The 19,777-nt window shown below is 40.9% G+C and overlaps 1 protein-coding gene and 1 non-coding gene across 2 annotated transcripts; one reads left to right on the top strand and one right to left on the bottom strand.

Moving 5' to 3' along the window:
• Positions 1 to 1,095: 1,095 nt before the first annotated feature.
• On the bottom strand, positions 1,096 to 19,117 carry paqr6 (progestin and adipoQ receptor family member VI). The gene is made up of 8 exons (XM_070911317.1): positions 19,057 to 19,117; positions 8,093 to 8,364; positions 6,319 to 6,446; positions 5,462 to 5,667; positions 3,785 to 3,911; positions 3,304 to 3,400; positions 2,582 to 2,726; positions 1,096 to 1,504 (listed from the first exon to the last, which is right to left on the bottom strand). The coding sequence occupies exons 1-8, from the start codon at positions 19,115 to 19,117 to the stop codon at positions 1,236 to 1,238; spliced, it is 1,305 nt and encodes a 434-aa protein (XP_070767418.1). The 3' UTR covers positions 1,096 to 1,235.
• On the top strand, positions 3,420 to 3,506 carry trnay-gua (transfer RNA tyrosine (anticodon GUA)). The gene is given in 2 exon segments: positions 3,420 to 3,456; positions 3,471 to 3,506. It is a non-coding gene; the product is annotated as a tRNA-Tyr (tRNA).
• Positions 19,118 to 19,777: the final 660 nt, after the last annotated feature.

Below are 19,777 nucleotides of genomic sequence, written 5' to 3'. Positions count from 1 at the left end.
TGTATGCAACAGTCATGGGACAACAAGATAACCGCTGTATAGAAGGTTTGTTATACAGTACATGCACCAAAATACTGCAACACCACAAGACCCCCATGTTAATACGACCCCAAACTATGACTAAACATCCTCTCTCCACATCTCTTAATTCCACTGACGGTTGTTAAAGTGTTGTTTAACAGTTGGACGGGACTGCAAATATGTATAAAGTTGAATTACAACCACTGATGATAAATGTTCAGAACAGATCTTGAAAAGAAAATGGTGCCATTTGCTCAGAACATAAAAAATTGTTGAGGACCTTCAGGGGGGCATGAGGCTGCTATAGCGTTGCCATGGGAACGTACGGTTATAAAAATGGTACCTGTCTTTTAATCACGGCTGCTGCGCTCCAACATTTTTATTTTATTTTTTTCTTTTGAGGGCAGATCGTGGGGTTCATAATAAGGCAGGCAATCAGAAAATGAACCACACTGGGCTGCAAATCAATTCCAGTCCGTGCAGAGTGGAATCAATAGATATATAAGAGCTGGCAACCCAATCTGCATTATATTATGTAGAGCTGAATGAGTGTCATCTGCGCTGAAGACTGCTTTGTACATAGAACAACCTCACTAACCAACTAGTCCAGTTACATTTCAATAAATCCTTTATAAAGTAGAGTCTGGCCTAATACATGCAAAGAAGCATCATTAATTCAAAATATAATCCCTGCAAACTGCGACTTTAGATGTTTCCAGTTGGAGGTTTAAACTTGTCCTAGTAGTGATCTACTGTAAACATTGTGAATGAAGTGTAGGCCTACAACCAGGCACTCATGTGTTGCGTTACCACAGCATGCTTCCTTCAACCCAGAGCCTTTTTAAATGCACACTGATGAACCTTCAGAATAAATTAAACAGACATTTGTACACGGTAGACATGTTCTCAGCCTCTCACATATGAGCTTAACGTAACATCAGATAAAAGGCTTCAAGAAATGCGACTGGGTCCTCAGCTTCTGTGTAAACACGTGAACAAATACTTCAGGTGTGTAACGCTGTTAAAGAAAATGCTTTAGCACTGAGCAACCTGATGTAAAAGCTTCATCTCTGAATGACTATTGGTGTTAAACAAGCACTACTGTGAACCGTTAATGGTCATCTCAAACACACTGCTGAGACAGACAAACAGCCCAAACCTTTCCTTTGGAAAGTCAATCAGCCATTTTGAGGCTGTTGGTGGGAAACACGCCGTCACTGCTCCTTGCGCTCACACGTTGAAGCGTGTGGCGGCTGGTTGGAGCCGTGGCAGGGCTTCCACAGCAGCGGGGCGCTGAAAATGCAGATGATGCCCAGGTTGAGGACGACGCTGACGACCAGCGCCCCGATGGTCCCCAGGAAGGACGGCGTCGCTCCGTGGGCCACGAGCCACGCCCTCCGTGACATCATGTCTGCTATCACGCCCTCCATCTGGAAGTGGGTCCCCACCACAGCGCTGACGTGGAAGAGCTGGTGGCTGTGGCCTGTGTGAGGAAGGAGGACATGACAGTGTGGAACAAAGAGGGGAGGGTCTAAAATCTAAATATTTAGAAACTGCTGAAGCCTCACTCTTTCACCTCTCCACTGCCATGTACAGTTCATCCAGCAAAAGTATCAACTGTTCTCTGGTTCCAGTTTCTCAAACATGACGATACGCTGCTTTTCTCTGATTTACATCCTTGTAATCTGAGTATCATTTAAATGTGCCACCTTGTAATGGGCATTTTCCCCCTATTTTCTGATATTTTATAGCCTACATGATTAATCGCTCAGTTAATTGATAATATAAATTATTGTTAGTTGCAGGTCTATGTGAGGATTTGATTCTTCTCTTGGTCATTTATAAAAGTAAAATGAATCTCTTTGGGGTTTGGTTAGTTGAATAAAACAAGCCATTTGAATACATCACATTAGGCTGTGCTGAGCTCATAAAGAATGACACTTTATTCGAGCTTAAACAATGCAACAGTAGAGACACAGTCAGACCACCAGCGGCATTAAAATATCACTTACAGATTAAACCATTAATAATTTAATATTCTGATAGACTGTGCTTTTCATTTATGATGAATAATTAATTAATTTGTTAATATAAGGGTTTGTTAGTCAAATGCAGTGTTATGAAGAGCAACTTGTTCAAAGATGTAAGGCATGTTCCAAAAGCTTTAGTGAAGCTGAGACGGCTGTTTGTTAAACACTCTACATTTTTATATTTCTATTTTTGTGTTAAAAAGTTTCATATTGTTTTGTGTCAAAAGACAGCATATATAAAAGTTACAGCTCCATGTAGAGATAAAAAAACATTTTACTGCTGCGAGAACATTTCTATCAGCACACGGTGCTCAGCATATCATTTGGACACTGCCAGCATTTTATTTTCTCATATTTTCTCAAATTCATACAGTTACATCTATAACTCCACTGGAGCAACTGGGGTTACATACTTTCTTACATGTCCTCAGTAAGTCAGTTTGCCTTTCTTCTCCTTATCAATCAGTATACGCTGTGCAAAGTCAAACAAGCCACTTCCAACCTACAACAACACCCATGAAAGGACATACCAAAGTAGTCGAAGCGCCCTGGGGCCAACCTCTCCGGGAGGTGGGCGGTAAACAGGAAGCAGGTGAGGAAGGCAAAGAGGAGGTGGTAACAGTGGCTGGACAAGGCGTCACTCGGGCTGCAGCTTCCCCCGCAGCAGAGAAGGATCTACACACGGAGACACAGACGGATTTTAAAATTAAATATATTCAGAAAACACTGGAAACCAACAGATTTATCTGAATGTTTTTCAGAAGATAAGCACTGATTGAAAATGTCAACACCAGCTTAAGATATGAGGACGTCTGTACCTGATGGACATTACTGTCATCAACATTAATGCTCACAGTATTGTTAACAGCATTTGACCTTCTTAAGGACAAAAAAAAAAAACCTACTTGCGTAATGCACAAACGAATCATAATTGTGATTAGGGGAATTAATCGTTGGCAGCGATATATTTGCATTAGATTGAGAAAGGAAATCAGTCTCTGGGTTAGTGAGCCAAAGTCTTGCTCAGAGTATTACAGCCTGGCACTAATCAGCACCGAGCTCTTACATAATAACACAAACAAACAAAACAACACATTCTGTGGCTTTTGCTTAATACAGTAGTTCATAGTGGAAATGAAGGCTTCAAATTCAGTCAGAGAAGAATACAAATGCGCATACAGTATATCCACCCTGTTTGATGTGTGTAATATAAAAAGGAGCATAAATAGAAATGTTCAGTACTGACACTCACCCTGTAAAACAGAGGAACGGTGTCAAATATAAATGGAAGGACAAAGGCTCCTGTCCTCAGAGCTTTGCTTCTCTGGGGGAACTGCAGCTCCAGGAACCTGTGGACACAAACACATCCCTTCGATAGCTCAGTTGGTAGAGCGGAGGACTGTAGAGGTAACAGCAGGCATCCTTAGGTCGCTGGTTCAAATCCGGCTCGAAGGAGTGACTTTTAACTTTAACAAATATGTTGTGCTGCATACTGCAAATTTCCATCCGGGCTGTTGCAGAGAAGTTATCTGCATTGAAGCCTAAAGTAACTGTTCTGACATCTGTTTTCAGTCCTTTTAACCTGTGGGCTTGATATTAAAAAAGGGAGAATTCATGCACTTCCTTGAGAACATTTACATGACTTTATCCAAACTCCTAAACTGAAAATATTCAAAAATGAATTTTACATTCTTGGCAGAGGGACAGAGGGGACGCATGCAGCAGTCTCTTACCTGGAGTAGCAGGACAGACTGGTACAGAACAATGAGTTTCCAATTGCAATGGGGACAAAATGTTGATGGAGCCAGCTGTTCACCCAGCTGTCTGGTATGACATAGTATCCGTAGCTTATAGCACAACCTGAACACAAACGCGGGACATTGAGAAGAATGTTAATTGACTTGAGCTGAGAGGTTAATGTAATTCTAGGGGAATTCTACCTCTCCTAAATTCATGTATATCTGAATATATGGAGGCAAACCTGTCTTTGTGTATTTATTTCTGTACATATCATACATGCAAACAAATCAATAAAAACAAAATTAGTTACATTTTAGTTAATTTTGTACGATAGGGTGGCCTCTTGAGATCTAAATCTGTTTTTCAAGAGTACTTGCGAGAAAGGCAGCACAGTAATGTTACACAAACCAACACTGAGCAAACATTCACTGACTGTGAGGACAGGAGGAGGGAAAAACATCATACCACATAAATACAAACAATGTATGTAGGGGAAAAGAAAGAAAAAAAAAAACACACCATTCATTAAAAGCTATTTGAGCATTTAGAGCCACAAAGCTGTCTTCTCTGATACAACCACTGGAGGTCGCCAATGCAGGAAAGTGTCAAATTCTACGCATTGTGGCTTTCCCATTTTTGTATGTTTAAAATCATAAAATGTATTGTGTCTGCAAATTCAGAGTTTGTTTTTAATTCCAATCTGCCTGCCTGAAATCTTTTCAGTGTACTGAAGCAATGTGAAGACTTCTTCCCTATAGAGCATCTGTTTCAATAGAACCCCCCCCCCCATCAAAGCTCAGCATCTGATTGTAAAGTTTGTCCTATAATTTTTTGTCCCTCGTGCAGCTCTTATCCCTGAAATGGACTTTTGAACACTTTAAACTGGGCGAATCTTGGCACTAAGAAGTTTGTGGCAGATTAAGGATCAGTCTGCCGGGGACCACACCATTTGTACAGCTTTGACTGCTGGTCTGCAGGTGGGATCTTATACATGGTGCAGGGATCATGAACACATCCATAAAGCCAAACACTACTGTCTAATCTGAAATGCACACACACAACTGTGCAACTGTGAACATATAGATTGACAATACAAACAGGAGGCTCACCTTTAAATACACATTTCTGTGTGATTGTAAAGGTAAAGGGCAGACAAGATAAATCTGCCTTGCATGTTTGTACTCGCCTGCAAACAGGCAGACAGAGTGACAGCAGCCGCTGCAGGAAAAGGTTTTCAAATGGCCACTTGTGCAACAAGCTCTAGACTCTTACAAGACAGATATGTTATTTGTTCATTCTTTGCTGCATCTGTAAAGGCTGATACACAGTGACAGGACACCATTTTTCATAGTAACACTGTTTGTGGTGCAGATAAGCCGTGACACAAATTATTTCTCAGGAGGGACATCCTGTGGTGTGAGGTGATATGGAAATCAGACATGCTCTGATCACAGCCACATGACAAAAAGGCAAATAGATGCTTTGACTGTTCTGCTTAAATATCTAACTAATAGGTAGCAAAGAGAAGAATGGGGTGAAAATGCAAATTTGATGAATTATGCACCAAGCTCTTGAGAGAGCTCAGCCAATCACTCAGTTCTGCAGGAAACCAGCATATCTGCACCAAACCTTGCATTTTTAGGATTCCACCACTGTGTCCGAAGTCTTACCCAGACTGTAGAGGCTGAGCGCTCCGTAGTCAAAGAAGTAGCAGATGTGGCGGGACTCTGGGGACATGGTGCTGAAGGTGTGTGCACAGCTGGAGGTGAAGGGGTAAATGCAGATGAGCAGCATGTACACCAGCAGGGGCCAGGTGTAGCTGTCGGTCAGGAAGTTCAGAGTGGAGCAGAGGACGCAGAAACGCCACAGGAAGTACCTGCAAATCATCATTTTGTCTTATTCTAGCATGTCTGTGATAATCAACTCAGCTCAAAACTGCCTCTCCCTGTCTTCTACTGTCCCACGCTTTCCGAGGCTGTTGTACTTGGACTTTTCTGACATCCAGGACTCAGTCTCAGTCAGTTATTTTGATTTAGGCTTATCATATTTTAGAGGATCCTGCCTCAACCTTTCTAAAAATCTTAATAGTATGTTTATTTTCTCTCCAGCACTACGAAGAATTTAAGGGATTACATCTCAGATACTAAACAAATATCCTCATACTTCAACTGATCTTTACAAACTCTGTCATGCTTTTACAGCTGGAAAGTTAACATGTGTGTTCATTTTACTGCTAGTAAAACTATATTTGCTCTGGTCTCAGCCACAACATTGTCTTTGATAAAAATCATTTCATGTCTTTTGTTTGGGAAAATAATAATATATAATAATATAACTGTAGATGTTTTTAAATGCTACTTTAAATAAAAAAAATATTGTGGACCCAAGTTGCAAACAGCAATGAATGGTCATTGTCTCATATTAGATGTTTTGGTACAAGGTAATGGTAACACATTGCAAAATAGACACACTGAATGAGCATGTGACAAATAAAAAATGGAAATGATTTCCATGTTGTTGCACACACCATGTTGGCAGGAAGTGGGTCCAGATGTTGATCGTCTCGTTGTTCATCTGGAAGCTGCTGAGGACGCAGTCCAGCGCTGAGCTGCGCGGGTGACGGTATCCAGAGATGATGCTGTCTTCCCTGAACACCTGAGGACCAACCAGACATTCCAGGTGAGCGATTACACTGTACACAAGTCTTGGACATCGAGATTGTTTTTTTTGGGCAATTATTGTCATTTTATTTTCCTAATTCAATGGTCTGCCTCCTTGATAATTCAACTCAGTAAATAATTAACCTGTAAAGCGCAATTCAAGGTGTGCACAAACTAACATCTAAAACTCATCTTCTGTGCTTACAGTGTGTGCTTCAGTGCAGCGGTTCTGAGCCTTTTTGGCATGTGAGCCCTTAAAATGAAGCATGAAGTGTCGGAGGCCAGAAATGGCAAAACATCCAACATTTCACAAGACAAATAATCATAGTTGAGAGAAAACAAAAACGAATTTGTGCAGCAGAACTTTGCATTCTTGTGACCCCTTGGAAGGATCTCAAAACACAGATTAGGATCAACTGCTTCAGCGGTTTTCAGTCAACCTTAATAAATGTCATATACTGACATTCATTTTGAGGAAGTGCTGAAAACCTTGGGCCTAAAAACGTCTCAGGCAGGTTGTAATTGGATGTGCTAAGAAGGACGATAGATAAACAAAGATGACAACAATGTTAATATTTTCTCCGAGCTGGAGAGACCTGATATTGACCTGCCAATTTGAATAGGCTGTAGCAGAGCATTTCAGTAACTTAAGCTATGTCTTGCAACTTTTAAGTCAAATAGTCTATTTAACTCAACTTACACTATATGTTAATATCATAGCGATAGGTCAAATTTCCACAGGTGTGGGTTACTGTATGTCTGCACCTATTAATGTTTAAAGAGCAATACCACATAGGGAAACAACAACACTTGACCAACCAATGGTGCAACTTCATCATTCAGTAACTCACTCAGTAAGTCACTGACAGACTTTCACGTCTGGAGGACTTTGCTGCAGCCCATCCAAAAAACTACCATCAAATATTTAAACTCTACGAACACAAAGTCAAGGTCACATATTTTTTAGTACTTGACACTGAAACTGAAACCACAACAACACTGACTGCTTATCACACGAGATAAAGTCTCTACAGCGGGGTGGACGCCTGCCAACACATGCAGATGCTTTAACTGCAACTCCTGTTGAAGGACAGTCTCTCCGCCCAAATCAGCTACCACATATCTCCCCCTACTAATCTCATATAGTGTTGGGCTTTTAGGAACAGAACATTGTTTGTTCACAGTATATAAAGACTGGGAGGTAAGAAGTTGAAGTTGAAGATGTGTAAAGAAGCAATTGTTTGCTAACACATTTACCACTTTAACTTTATATGGTGATAATATGTGAGATGTTGTGTTTACTCATTTTTCCAGCCAGAACTAACATCCACACACAGGATATGCAACAATAACAGGCTACTTACTAACTTAATGAATTCACAAAATAATACCAAATTGTCTCCATCTATGACTTTCACTGCATTCACCCTCATCGTTAAGTCCCTAATTCAAATTTTTCAATTAATCTGGTTAATAGAGCTCACAGCACCACCTTTTATGATCCAGTGCCACACCAGTTCCTCTGCGAAACTGAGAATCGCCACAGGACATTTGGTATTTACAGCCGAATAAAACAAACTGTAAGACAGACCTACAGTGTACCTTGTAAACCTCGTAGAGAAGGTCTTCTTCCTTCCTTACCTTGGGGATCTGGTGGATGTCAAAGAGCTGGGGAAGCTTGATGCTGAGCATGTCTGTGGGCAGTCTGATAGCACCCCTCCCTCTCTGACAAACCTCCCTGAGTCTGGCGCGTCCCCCACGACAGAGGACTAACCAGACAGGGTAGTCAAACACAGGGATCCGGGCCCTTTGTCCTGGACTGTCTGGCTCCCATCGCAAGCAGCGTCCCCAGTCCTGGCTCCACCCGCCTCCAACGCCACTACTGGCCCCGATCCCCCGCCACACTGGAAACACTGCAGACAGAGACACAACACAAAACACACACAGTGAGACACCAACAGAACAGCAGAAGCTTGAATTCTCTACACAGACTTGCCTTCAAATTCAGATTCTTGTTAACACTTTTTGAGCTTGTTCAGCCACGTGCCTACATTAGAGATCCAACTTCACCAGCTGGTCTCTGAGGGCTTCTGATCAGGGTTTGTTGGTTGTTCCCCCGCTCCAGGCTTCAAACTAAAAGGAAAACTTTTGAAGCCTCTCCCTTTGGACTGTGGTGTAAAAATATATCAATTCCACAATGTACAAATACTCAATTACAAGCAAGTCCTGCATTAAAAGTCCTACCTAATTCTGTAAAAGTACAGAAGTATTATCACCAAATACACACACACACACACACACACACACACACACACACACACACATATATGTAGCATTAACGTTTATATGACAGAGTCCTCGAGTGTGGTGTCTTTGTTGACTGGAGCCGACACTGAGAACAATCTCTTATTGTGGCAGCTCTTGAGACATACCAAGACATCAATTTGAAGAATGCCTGGCATTGTCACATTGCAGTGGCCTGTGACTGAAAACTCGCATGAAACATGAACAGAACATGCTTGTGAGAGCCAGTGTTGATGAACGTCATCAGATAACTGCGTCTTACACCACATTAACACCACTTTACAGACAAGCTGTACCTTGACAATAACTGACTTTTTCATCATTTGCAGTTCAGTAGCAACCACCTAGGGTTGAATTACTTCAATATAAAAACAAATGTATTTACAGTGACAAAAACATTTATTTTGTGTAAATTTTTACCTATATTTTCTAATTGTAATACATTTTAAATAAACTGAAATAAAGTAAAACACTCCTTTCCTTCCGTATTAAAGATTCACTGTGAGATCAAGTTCTGCACTACAGACCGACAGATACATCAGCATGGCCGCTTATATTATCTTATTAGCTTATCACAGGTATCAATATCAGCATAATGGCTGACATTTGCAGTACAAAAAGACAAACGATTTAATGGAGGTGTTTGTTTACATACAGTAATATGACAAAATCCAAGCTGGACTAACTTTAACATGGATGTACTCGTATTATTATTTGTTATGTATTGTTATGTATATTACAATTATTTCATATACTCATGTCTCTTTCTACATAAAAATATCCACTAAGGACAGGCTTCATACACACACACTGCCTGCTCTGCACATTAACACACCATGACGGTCAGCATGCACTGTACTGTAGGGACATTTTGGTTTTGCTGTGATGATATGGTTGTAAGAGAAACTAGCTCAAATAAACACAATATTTTTCCTTCAAATATATATTGGACATTACTAGTAGTGTAATCCCAGACTTTTCTGGTACCTTCTTAAAATTAAAGCACAACCAGCTGGAATCACACACTATAACCCTTGCGGTCATCAGGGTTTGGGCATTTCCCCCAAAGACCTGACAGGTTAAGTCAGGCAGTGTGGGAGCAGAGAGAAGGGACCGCCGCTTACTGCAACCCAGCTGCAGGCCCCGGCCTGTTAACTGTGACAAAGTGAGCTTTGTGGAGGCTAAAGCCTTGAGAGTACGGGGGCCAAAGGATGACTGTTACACACTGCACTGGATGGAAATGAGGCTTCTCACACACTCTCTCTCTCTCTCTCACACACACACACACACACACACACACACACACACACACACACACACACACACACACAGTATTCTGCCATGGAGAACATGCACAAATACTCTGAGCACTATCATGCATGCACACTGGTACAAATCCTGCATTCATCACGGCTGGAAAACATCAGAGCACACAAACAACAATAACAACACACACACAAACACATAACACCACAGCTTGTGTCGACGACAATAGCTACGAAAAGCCACTGGGTTCACAGCAGTGTGAAAAAAAATACTCATTTGAATTCAGATCATTAGCATCATGTGGTGCCAATGATTTGAATAGCCAATTTGAGTTTTGGCTGTGTTTTTTTGCAAACTGTGTGACTGATTTGAATGGCATCATCTATGCATGCAAAATCTACATGGATTAGATTATAACTGGCTATGAGAGATGGCAGATGAAAGAGACTTTGTGAAGCCGAACGCAGCCTTCGAGGAGCCAAACAACTCAAGAATGTTAATGTTACTGTGAATTCTGCACAGCTGACTCGATGTTTGTGGACATGAACCAGAAAAATACTCTTAAGGACATGGACTCTCCTCAGCAATGACATCAGGAGTCACTTATGCACTGTAGCTCCTCAGAGCTTGATGACCCAAGAAGTATGGCAGTGTCTCCTGACATGCTGTCCAACAACAACAACTGTAAAAATGCTCTACATTTGAACACAACCCCAAAACTCCTTCATCAACACATGCACAAACACACATTACACATACAGACGTGTATGTATAGCACAGCGGAGATCCTAGAGGATGACGGGTTTGTGTTTAACGTCAAACACAAGATTGAGTTTGACATCGAACGCACCGTTTTCATGCAAAAACAACACTTAATCAGAGTTTCAAGCTCAGGACCAGAGCCAGAACTTCAGCACAACATGCTGACAACATGCTCCTTCAATAAACAAGAGGCTCAAGAATTGATAAGAAAGTGCCAGAGAATGCAACCAAAACGAAAACACACAAGTAATAAACACCAAACTCACCTCCCAATGATTCACAAAACCCAAGATGTTAGTGTTGACGTGAAGCATCATACAAGCATGCATAGGCCAAAAACATACTCCTCTTCACCCAACCCTTCTTTCCCAAGTCATCCTGTTCACTTGATGGAATAACTGAGTCAGCCAGCAAGCCCTCTTCTCCACTTTCTCTCCTGAGACCAGGAGGAAGTATTCACATGGTATAAAACACACTCTGCGTGGAGTTAGACAATACACACATTTAGGCTGCCCAATACAAGACCCTATAAAAAGGGGTTAAAAATCGAATGTTGGAAATGTGCTTTTCCTTTGTAGAGCCTCTCTAAAACTTGGTTTGGACAAGGGCTTTCTGTGTAAGTGGTTTATCAAATCTTGCATTCATTCTCCCTAAAAAGATAACACAGACCATTAGAAGCTGACTGCGGTTTGCTGGAGACTTTGAGAAAAAGTATCTGGCTCCTCCTGTCCAGCACTTCTGAGAAAGTCGAGACGGAACAGAAGGTGGCTTGTTTGGGTTAGTCCTGCTTGTTGAGATGATTTAAGAACTGTTTGCTCTAGACGTTTAGTTTGCGGCAACGTTTTTGTAAAGCAAAAAATCAGTTAGACCACAGTGTGTTTTCATGATTTCAGCTCTGTTCGACACCAGGCATATATTGTTGAGTCTTTATTCTAACCTCTATACGATCAATGGCTCCACCAAGCAACTTGTCAGCTTCAAAAAGAGATAAGATACCGAAGCTGATATTGTCCGTCCCCTCAGCATATTCCGCAGTAAAAGTGAATATTGTGCAGTTCAAAGTATTTAAATAGTGAACGTTTTTAATGCTGCCTCTAATTCATGGGATTTGAGAAGAAACAGTGACTATGGAGGTGTAGTTGGTGACTCTCAGCTTTAATTTCAGGGTGTGTAAATCCACATTAGATGAACAGTGTAGGAGCATTAGCTGGTTTTGCAGATTTTGGGGGACAGACTGTTTTTAGACAAATTGACAGATTTATTTAAATGGCACTCACTGCTGGTAAGTCTCAACTCAACTGAACACCTCCACGACTTTCATCAAAACACCAAATGAGAGAAAGAATTCATTTCTCCGGAAGAGTTCAAGAGACTATAAAGGATCTATCCCAAGGTGTAGGTATGCTTTTCTGGAGGCTTATGGTGGACCAAAGCCTTACAAGAACACTTAATGCTGATTTTCCCTTTAATTCGACGCCAATCTGTATCTTCCCTGGTGATCCTCTGCAGAATCTGTACCTCAGCCATCTTCACTTTTATGCTTATTTCAGGCTTTTTGCCTTCAGTCTGATCTGATCTGTGAGAGTCTCCTGAGCTGCAGAAAACTGGACAACTGTGCACACGTGCATGTTCAAACTGAGATTATTATCAAAGGGTTTTGGGCTACATTCTGGGACAAAGAGCCCAGACAAGATATATTCTCAGACTGCTCACGCGATTACCAGTGACCATGACAACATCTGCATGCCCCTTTCACCTCCAGCCTGCCGTTATTACCTGTAAGCCCTGTCGCAATTCTGAGCTGACCATAACAACACCTCCTTCCTTTTTTTGTTCTTCTCTTGACATCTCAAATTCTTTCCCACTAGCTCGTGGTGGCGTCACGTGACCTTTCTCAATGGACGTCTTTATTGGCCAGAGGCTGACAATAAGAAGTCTATGCAGAGAACATGTTGCCCACACAGAGGGACACACATGCTTTGTACTGCATGTGCGACAGCCTCACCTCATCCTGCAGCTCATGGGACACAATCAGCACTCACACACAAGTTATTGACTGGTGGGTTCAGTGATGCACCAAGCACCATCTCTTAAAAAAATAAAAACATTTAGTTCTGTACTTTTACAAACACATTTTTGTGAATCCAAGAGTAACTGTATAATCATATTCCAACTTTCATCTGCTTAATCTGTGATTCACTACAGTATTTTTCTCAGGATCCCTTTCAGTAACCACAGAAAACATGCCCAAACAAGTGCTACATCCACTTGTTTGCCTTAAAAATTGGTGAAGAGAGGACTAGGAGCAATGCAATCAAGAGAGCCAGTTTTTCAAGTTTGGAAAATAAAAGTATGACTCAATCCATAAGATGCCTCTGGCTGTACTGCATCACAGTACAGTCCATTGAGACACCCGTCTGTGGAGAAATTTGTATCTAACCCTAACCACTAAGAAGTATTGTTTACTTTCTTTAATTCTCCCTAAAACTATGAATTAATTATTAAAATTGTTGCTGATTAATTCTCTGTCAATCTACCAATTGTTTCAGCTCTACAGGATCTGCTGCTTTACTCTATTAATGAAATTGAAGATCTTTAGGTTTTGGACAAACAAAACAAGCTATGTGAAGAGGTCATCTTGGGCATTTTATAGACTAAATGATTAATCACTCAAAAGAAAAATAATCCTTGCATCTGCATCTTTCATATCTTCCTACCGCACAAACTAACCCAGCACACAGGTCCATACCATGAACCTTGTCATGAGACGTGTTTTATAACTTCCCTCTTTTTACTTGAAGTCTGAAGTTGTGCTGGAATGTTCTTCAAAAAAGGTGTTCCTCCTTGGTCGCCCCCCTTCCTGTTAAGTGTCTACATCTCATAGTAAAAGGACTACACAAGGTTATGTAACACGGCTCCCATGTGATTTTACAGATTACAATGAATAACTGCAGGAACTAAGAGGTAACCGTCACTTCCACGGTAAGATCAAAACAATTCTATGACAGTATTTTCATTTTCTATTGTATTATTCAACCAAGTAGTTAATCTAGAACCTATGTCTCAATATTGACCATCAGCATGTTCCCTTGGCTTCCATGTGACTGCTGGTACCCTTTGACAAATAAAGGGAACACAATACAGAAACCAGTCAACTCATTACTAATCAAGTATGAGGTCATACATTTAAGCGTGAGACAAAAGAGTCAACTGGATGGGTGTTATGGAGACACGTGCACTCTTAGTCCCCTCCACCAACATGTTTGTTATCCTCAACCCCCACCTCCCCACTTCATTCCTCTACTACTGTACCTGCACCCGACCATCAACATGGTTCATCTATGTTCACACACACACACACACACAAGAATTTCCTGTTTTACTTTCTTTCTTTCTTTTTTAATTAGCTGCGGTGAAAGAAAACAACAAAATTCAACAAGTTTGGCTTCAATTTGAGATAGGGCTGCAACTAATTATTATTCTAATTGCTATTTTCTCAATTAAACAAATCAAAGAAATAATGGAAAATGCCTATCAGTCCCCCAGAGTCTAAAGGTGATGTCTTCAAATGTCTTGTTTTGTCCAACCAACAGTCCAAAACCCAAAGATATTCACGATTAATGAATGATTAAAATAGTTGTCTGTTACTTTCTTGTTGATCAACTAATCGATACTCTGATAGCAATTAACCGTTTTGATCTTGCTTGGGAAGTGACAGTTACCTCTTTGTTCCTGCAGTTAACCGTTGTGATCTGTAAAAACACATGGCAGCACTGTTACATAACCTCGAGTAGTCCCTTACTGTGATATGTAGACACTTACCAGGAAGGGGGGGGGTGACCAGGGAGGAACACCTTCTGAAAAACATCCCAGCATGACTTCAAACATAAAGCACAGATAACGTCCCTGTTATTAGAGCCGCAACTCTAAAATGAGATGTACTTAATTCTACAAAAAACTAACTTTATGGATGCAACTCTGGAAGGTGCCAAACATGTAAACAATAAAAACAAAACACCACATTCCTTATTTATGCACTGTGCGAGCTGTAAACTGGGAAAGGAGATAGTAAACCCATGTGGCAAAAGCTTACAACATGGAAAAATCCAAAACATCTCCAAGTTGGAAAAAAAAAAAAAGCTAAATCCTGCAAGTGTATTTCGCCTGGACACATCTCCAGAGCAACAATTTAGGAAAACACGCGAGTCACATGCAGTTCATTCTCAGAATGACTTGGATTGTCTCAATCCTTCAGCCCCATGTGTGTTTTTGATTTCCTCGCCCTTTTTCCTCTTAACTCATTAAACACGACTTTCCAGGAATTCCTTCAACACTAGCTAAGTTTACTGATGCAATAGCAGCTCAAGACGGTGAAGAGGCAAAACAACAGCTTCTATTGAAAGGAGTCAAAACTTCGCCTCAACAATGCAACGATGAACAGCGACGGGGGAGAAAAAAACATCATCTTCGCCTTTTTGTCACACAAATACTTTCAGTTTTTCGACTCACCGCGACCCTCTGGCATGCGGAGGTTGCAGGATTCCTCCCCGTCTGCCTCCGTAAAAACAGCTTATCGTGTGACGACCGGGGCTGGGTGCCTTCCCTGTCTCTCCCGTCTCTCCGTTTTGTAATTGTGTCAGGTCTACAAGTCTACAGCCTCTTTCTCTCTTGTCCCGCGCGAGCCAGTAGGAAGCGCTGCTCGGCGCTCACGTGGATCACTGGAGCAACAACAACACGAGCCATGTGTGTTCAACGGCCGTGCGCGCGCCACTGGTGACATGACAGGGAAAGATGTAACAACGAAAACCGAACAAAACCGAAGCCTTAAATAAGGCAGATTTTGGTTTAGTTTAATTTACAATACATATACACATAAAAGATGTTCATGATCATTTCTTTCTTTCTTTCTTTGTACATTTTATTGATACTCTAGCCTGCCTTGATTTATCTTTAGGCTTGTTACACTTTTGCTAGCTTGTTTTTAGCAACATTAGCTTGGCTTTAGCCTAGGGATGACCATTAGAGGTGAAAGAAGTATCTTTTACTAATTTACAATACATATACATATAAAAGTCCAAGATGTTCGTGATCATTTCTCGCCTTTGTGCATTTTATTGATACTCCAACCTGCCTTGATTTATCTTTAGGCTTGTTACACTCTTGCTAGCTTGTTTTTAGCAACGTTAGCTTGGCTTTAGCCTAGGGATGGCCATTAGAGGTGAAAGAAGTATCTTTTATTAATTTACAATACATATACATATAAAAGTCCAAGATGTTCGTGATCATTTCTCGCCTTTGTACTTTTTATTGATACTCTAGCCTGCCTTGATTTATCTTTAGGCTTGTTACACTCTTGCTAGCTTGTTTTTAGCAACATTAGCTTGGCTTTAGCCTAGGGATGACCATTAGAGGTGAAAGAAGTATCTTTTACTAATTTACAATACATATACATATAAAAGTCCAAGATGTTCGTGATCATTTCTCGCCTTTGTGCATTTTATTGATACTCCAGCCTGCCTTGATTTATCTTTAGCCTTGTTACACTCTTGTTTTTAGCAACATTAGCTTGGCTTTAGCCTAGGGATGATTAGAGGTGAAAGAAGTATCATTTACTCAAATAAAAAATAGTAATACCGTTGTGTAGTACAAAAAGTATTGGCATCAAAATATCCAACAGTAAATGTACTCATTGTGTAGAATGTCCTGTTTCAGAATAACATACATTATATGATTTGATTATAATTGTTGATGCATTAATGTTTGTGTCATCTCAATGTTGCCACTGGTAAAAGTGGGGCTTCATTTTAACTACTTTATATACTGCAAGGTAGGTGTCATATATTTTTTTAATTTGATTTTGTATTAATAATCAGAATCTGCAAAGTTTCTAGTAACTAAAACTTTGAAATAAATATAGTGGTAGTTTAAAATGTAGTTTTGGCTATGTATCATGATGGATTGCCAAGAAATGTTGTAGGCGTCATCCTCGTGGTCCCTTAGGTAATCCGCTGACTTTTCCTCTACCATGAAGTTGCCATTTTTGTTTTTTTAGAGAATAATACAATATTGAGCTGATAATGGCAGGTTGGCCATTCATACAGACAAGGACATGAATGTCATCAAAAATTTCATGGCCATCGATCTGTAAGTTGGTGAGACATTTCACTGAAAGCCACAAATGTCAACCTCAAGGTGGCGTTAGAGGAAAGAGCCACGACGCTAGCTTAGCATGGCTAAAAAAACATACTGTAATGACTCATGACAGTGATGACTTCAGTGACCAGGCCGGAGATGTCAGTCACCCATGGTAGTTAAATACAGGAAGTTACTGAACATCACTCAGCAAAACTGATTAAGCCTCTTGATGACTAAGTGTCCTCAAAGTTACACAAAGTCCAGTTGCCTTTGACTTACTTACTATATCACATGACTTCGATGAACAAGAGCCTTCATGTGAACCTGCGGGGATACTCCTTTGTCCAAACTGTGACCAGGCAGGACATCCTGTTTTATTCTGCGCAAGACAAACATCCAGTTTGCGTCACACAACACAACTTTCTATCCCATCGTATTTCTGCAAAGGTCCTGTTTGTCTCTTTTTCAGTTCATCCAAACCCAGAGCAGTGTGACAGTAAACACGAGAGGGACACAAAAGATATTTTAGTTCCACACATACAAGTCCTGACGGCAGCAGCACTTCACCAAACTATTCAAACTATTTGCTTGACATTAAGTGACCCACCCCCCCCCCCCCCACCTCCTAATACATTATCAGAGTTTGTTTGCTTGCTCATGATTAGCTATAAATATTAAAATGCAAGATCAAAACTGGACTCAGTATGGTGAAGCAAGCTCTGCAACCTTGCCATGCAGTTATTGCCCATGACTTAGTGCTCTTGGCAAAATGTGTCCCAAACAAATCCACCTGTATAGCATATTACTCTGAATTCTTACAATAGCAGGGTGTATCCAGTAGAAAATAAAAACTTTATTGTCCCAGTGGGAACATTTCAAGGGATTGGTACCGCCTCCTATTGTGAGACATCACCAAAAAAACCTCTCTCCTGTTCACGGCTTGTGGGAAATTCAGCTGCTGTACTAGAATTAATAAATAATCTCTCCTTGGGATCATTTTTGTCTTCTTATTGTACTGAGACATGTCAGAGAATTTGCTGTTAGAGCTTCTCACTTCTAGTAAGCTGATTTTTAAAGTTGCCTTTTGAATAATTTGTTAATAATTGTTTTGTTTTAGCTTGCTTAGTTTTATCTGATTGTCTCTATATATTATTTTAGTGTAAGAGACTTTGCAACTGTTATTTTGATAATGTTAATGGTATTTATAAATCGACCAGTGATGGAAGAAGTACTTCACTTAATTAGAAGTAGTTATATCACACTGTACAAAATACTCCATTACAAGTCAACAGCCCTGCATAAGCGAAGTATTATCAGCAAAATATACATAAGGTATCAATAGTACTCATTATGCAGAATCGCCCCTTTCATACTGTTATATTATTGGATTATCATTATTGATGCATTAACATTTGAGCAGCATTTTTAATGTTATTGTTGGTCAGGAGTAGGAGTAAGAACATATCCTTGAAAGTTTTCGGAAGTACTATTTGGCAAAGAGAAGCTAAGTTCTTATAAAGGGGAGTGACTTACGAGTAAAAACCTCCAGGGTCTCTTTACGAGGGGAAGGGAAGAAGGGTCACTGAAACATTAGATTTTAGACAGAGAAACACTCTTGTCACGGTTGGTGTAACTGCGCTGTTTTGATGGGAAACTGCTGCCAAACTAACGCAGGTTCTAGCAGGACACACAGAAACCTGGTCTGACCTTTCAGCTTTATGAGTCCGATGGGATCATTGTAGGCTCAGATGAAAGAGATCCGGAGCGTGGAGAGGGGGGAAAAATAGGTCAAGAAATTATTTTCTGGGAGTAGAAAACTTATTCCATAATTACTCCCCTGTCAGGCCCGTCCCTGTTGTGCAAACAGTCTCCCCTCTCTTCCTCTGCACATTCCTGCAGTAACCGAATAAAAACAATACTGGATCCCCCAATGTCGAAATCCCACCCCCAGGGCAGAGGCTTTTTTCCACTGGATGTGGCAAAGAAAAAAAGGACAAGAGCCCCAGCATCATTACCATAAGAGCAAACATGGATGGCATTCATTCTGAACCAAATGCATTAGCACAAGAAAATGATAAATCAGGTGCACATGTGAACTCCAAACACGCCCAAAATACAAATAGAGAGAAGTTACTTACACATAAACTCCAGGCAGGCGAGGCATTTCCCCACCGCCAGCACAGACCCCTGCATGGACATTTCTCTGACAGATCACAGGCGCCTTTAACTCAGTTATAAATCTAACTAATGGGTTTTTTGTATGTTTAAACCTCTCATCCTGTCCCAGCAGCCCAATGCGTCCACTATGAAGTCCCTGCAGCCCAACAGCTTCGTGGGCTCACAGAAAGAGGATTGCCTTGGGTCAGTGAGGTTTTCCTAACCCCCTTACCAAGCAAAAAATGGGCCAGGGCCAGCACCAGTGCCAGTCGTCTTCTGTTGGGGTGGCACTGACCCTGCTGCCAGGGGATTGGTTATTCTGTGTGCTCGGTCAGTGGTGGGCATGGGGCCCGGGACAGAGAGGAACACAAGAGGTGGACGGGGGGGGGAGAAAGAATGGCACAGGGAGACCTAGTTTGAGAGAGGAGGCAGAGGCAGGGTCCTTGCAAAGTCTTCACATGAGGAGCTGAGAGGGTTTAGGTCACTTAGGTTTAACTCAGCGTAAGTATGGAGGTTGGACCCAACTGTTATTTTTATTCTTGATTAATCAGTTCTTTTTTTAAAAAATTGTTTTGTCTGTCCAAGCCCAAGCCAATGTCTTCAAATTGCTTGTTTTGTACAACCAACAGTCTCAAACACAAAGATTTTTAATTTACAATCGTAGAAAATGTAGAAAACCTGCACGTCTGAGCTGTTGAAACC

The sequence above is a fragment of the Enoplosus armatus genome, chromosome 9 (genome assembly GCF_043641665.1).
Source record: "Enoplosus armatus isolate fEnoArm2 chromosome 9, fEnoArm2.hap1, whole genome shotgun sequence".
Lineage (NCBI taxonomy): Eukaryota > Metazoa > Chordata > Actinopteri > Centrarchiformes > Enoplosidae > Enoplosus > Enoplosus armatus.
Note: the sequence above shows the minus strand (reverse complement) of the source record. Positions and strands in the feature narration are given on the sequence as shown.

What these genes read in the sequence shown, in the direction of transcription:
- paqr6 (XM_070911317.1), bottom strand. Translation starts at nt 19,117, where the DNA reads ATGTCCATGCAGGGGTCTGTGCTGGCGGTGGGGAAATGCCTCGCCTGC. An exon ending in AGTCTGTCCTGCTACTCCAG is followed by an intron (nt 3,401 to 3,784) that starts GTAAGAGACTGC and finishes TTGTGTCCACAG; the next exon opens with GTTCCTGGAGCTGCAGTTCC. An exon ending in CCGTTCCTCTGTTTTACAGG is followed by an intron (nt 2,727 to 3,303) that starts GTGAGTGTCAGT and finishes CTCCGTGTGTAG; the next exon opens with ATCCTTCTCTGCTGCGGGGG.